This window comes from Pongo pygmaeus, chromosome 13, assembly GCF_028885625.2.
Source record: "Pongo pygmaeus isolate AG05252 chromosome 13, NHGRI_mPonPyg2-v2.0_pri, whole genome shotgun sequence".
NCBI lineage: Eukaryota > Metazoa > Chordata > Mammalia > Primates > Hominidae > Pongo > Pongo pygmaeus.
The window spans coordinates 95,082,104-95,084,076 of NC_072386.2; the positions used below are offsets into that span (position 1 = coordinate 95,082,104).

Genomic DNA, 1,973 nt, shown 5'->3' on the forward strand with positions numbered 1-1,973 from the left:
TGTATAAGGTAAATATAATTATATTACATATATGCATACACACACACATATATATGCCATGTTGGAACCATTAGGTTCTAGGCACCTAGTATTTTATCTAATTCTAACTATACTCTAAGAAATAATTATTGCTTCTTCCAAGCTTACTATGAACTATCTGCAACTCAGAAAAACAAGCAACTTACCAAAGCTACATCCAGGTTAAATGCTATGTCACTGGCAGTCTATAAAATCTTTTAAATAGAGGCCAGCTTCATCAAAAAAACAGCTTTAAGTTCAAAATCTCTTTCTATATTTGAAAGCAGCATGTTCCTAAACTTTATTTGACACTTCGCAGAAGAATTCTGGCAGTATTGGTAGCTTTGACTGTGCTGCTGTGTAGTCCTAAGATATACTGGGTTTCTCAATGTCTCAATTTTCATAATCAATAAAACTAGTACAATATCCATACTGTTTTGCTTACCAGCAGTATTCTAAGAATCAAACACAATATTGGAAGCAAATTGGTATTGAAAATCTATAGATGTACAGATTTACAGATTTTGATGTATCAAACATTTCAGTTTACCTGAATCATGTCCTTTTCTATACCCAGCAGGCAGGTGACCTAGAACACATGGAGACAAGAAATTACTCTGCCGTGACTAATTCTTTCTGATGGGGCTTTCCCAATATCCAGAGCTCCAGCTTTTTCTGTTCCTGCTCTGCCTCATCATGTAAGTGATAATCCTCCTGGGAAATAGCCTCCTCATTATCATCAGCATCTTGGATTCTCGCCTCCATACCCCCATGTATTTTTTTCTTGGAAACCTCTCATTCTTGGACATCTGTTACACATCATCATCCATTCCTCCAATGCTTATTATATTTATGTCTGAGAGAAAATCCATCTCCTTCATTGGCTGTGCTCTGCAGATGGTTGTGTCCCTTGGCTTGGGCTCCACTGACTGTGTCCTCCTGGCTGTGATGGCCTATGACCGCTATGTGGCCATCTGCAACCCACTGAGGTACTCCATCATCATGAACAGAGTGCTGTATGTGCAAATGGCTGCATGGTCCTGGATCATAGGCTGTCTGACCTCCTATTGCAAACAGTTCTGACAATGATATCGCCTTTCTGTGCGAATAATGTCATTGATCATACTACCTGTGAAATCTTGGCCCTTCTAAAACTTGTTTGTTCAGATATCACCATCAATGGGCTTATCATGACAGTGACAAATATTGTTTTATTGGTGATTCCTCTACTGTTAATTTTCATCTCCTATGTGTTTATTCTCTCTTCCATCCTGAGAATTAATTCTGCTGAGGGAAGAAAGAAAGCCTTCTCTACCTGTTCAGCACACTTGACTGCAGTCATCTTATTCTATGGTTCAGCCCTTTTCATGTACATGAAACCCAAGTCAAAGAACGCTAATACATCTGATGAGATTATTGGGCTGTCTTATGGAGTGGTAACCCCAATGTTAAATCCCATCATCTATAGCCTCAGGAATAAAGAGGTCAAAGAGGCTGTAAAGAAAGTCCTGAGCAGACATCTGCATTTATTGAAAATGTGAAAAACCTTGGGCATGCGATATCCTCAATGGAGCAAGAGAGCTTGTCTTTTGTATTTAGATACTGCAAAACCTACTGTCACAAGAGGTTGTGTGTTTGCAAAACCAACTATTAGATTCCCATTCTTTTCAACGTAGAATTTTCATGCTCATGTAACCTGCTTAATAGTGCCTTGTCTGCTGGGTTTGTAGCTGTAAGCAGGTCTGCAAACTGGCCCTATAAAAATATTAATGCTGTTCATTAAAATGAATCTCTGTCTCTCACTCTCCTCTCTCTCTCTCTCTGTCTCTCTCTCTTCTCTCTCCTGCCATGTGTGTGTCTCTCTCCACTCCTCTGATTTTCTGTCCTCTCTCTCTATTCTGCTCCTCTCTCTCTTCCGTATATTTTCTTTCTCTTCCTTTCTTTTCCTTGTCTCC

The 1,973-nt window shown here is 39.3% G+C and overlaps 1 protein-coding gene across 1 annotated transcript; it reads left to right on the plus strand.

The window, feature by feature from the left end:
• Positions 1 to 523: 523 nt before the first annotated feature.
• LOC129043738 (olfactory receptor 13D1) lies at positions 524 to 1,559 on the plus strand. The gene is given in 3 exon segments (XM_063649772.1): positions 524 to 644; positions 647 to 1,078; positions 1,081 to 1,559. Coding segments are annotated over 3 exon segments (1,032 nt in total).
• The last annotated feature ends 414 nt before the right edge of the window (positions 1,560 to 1,973 follow it).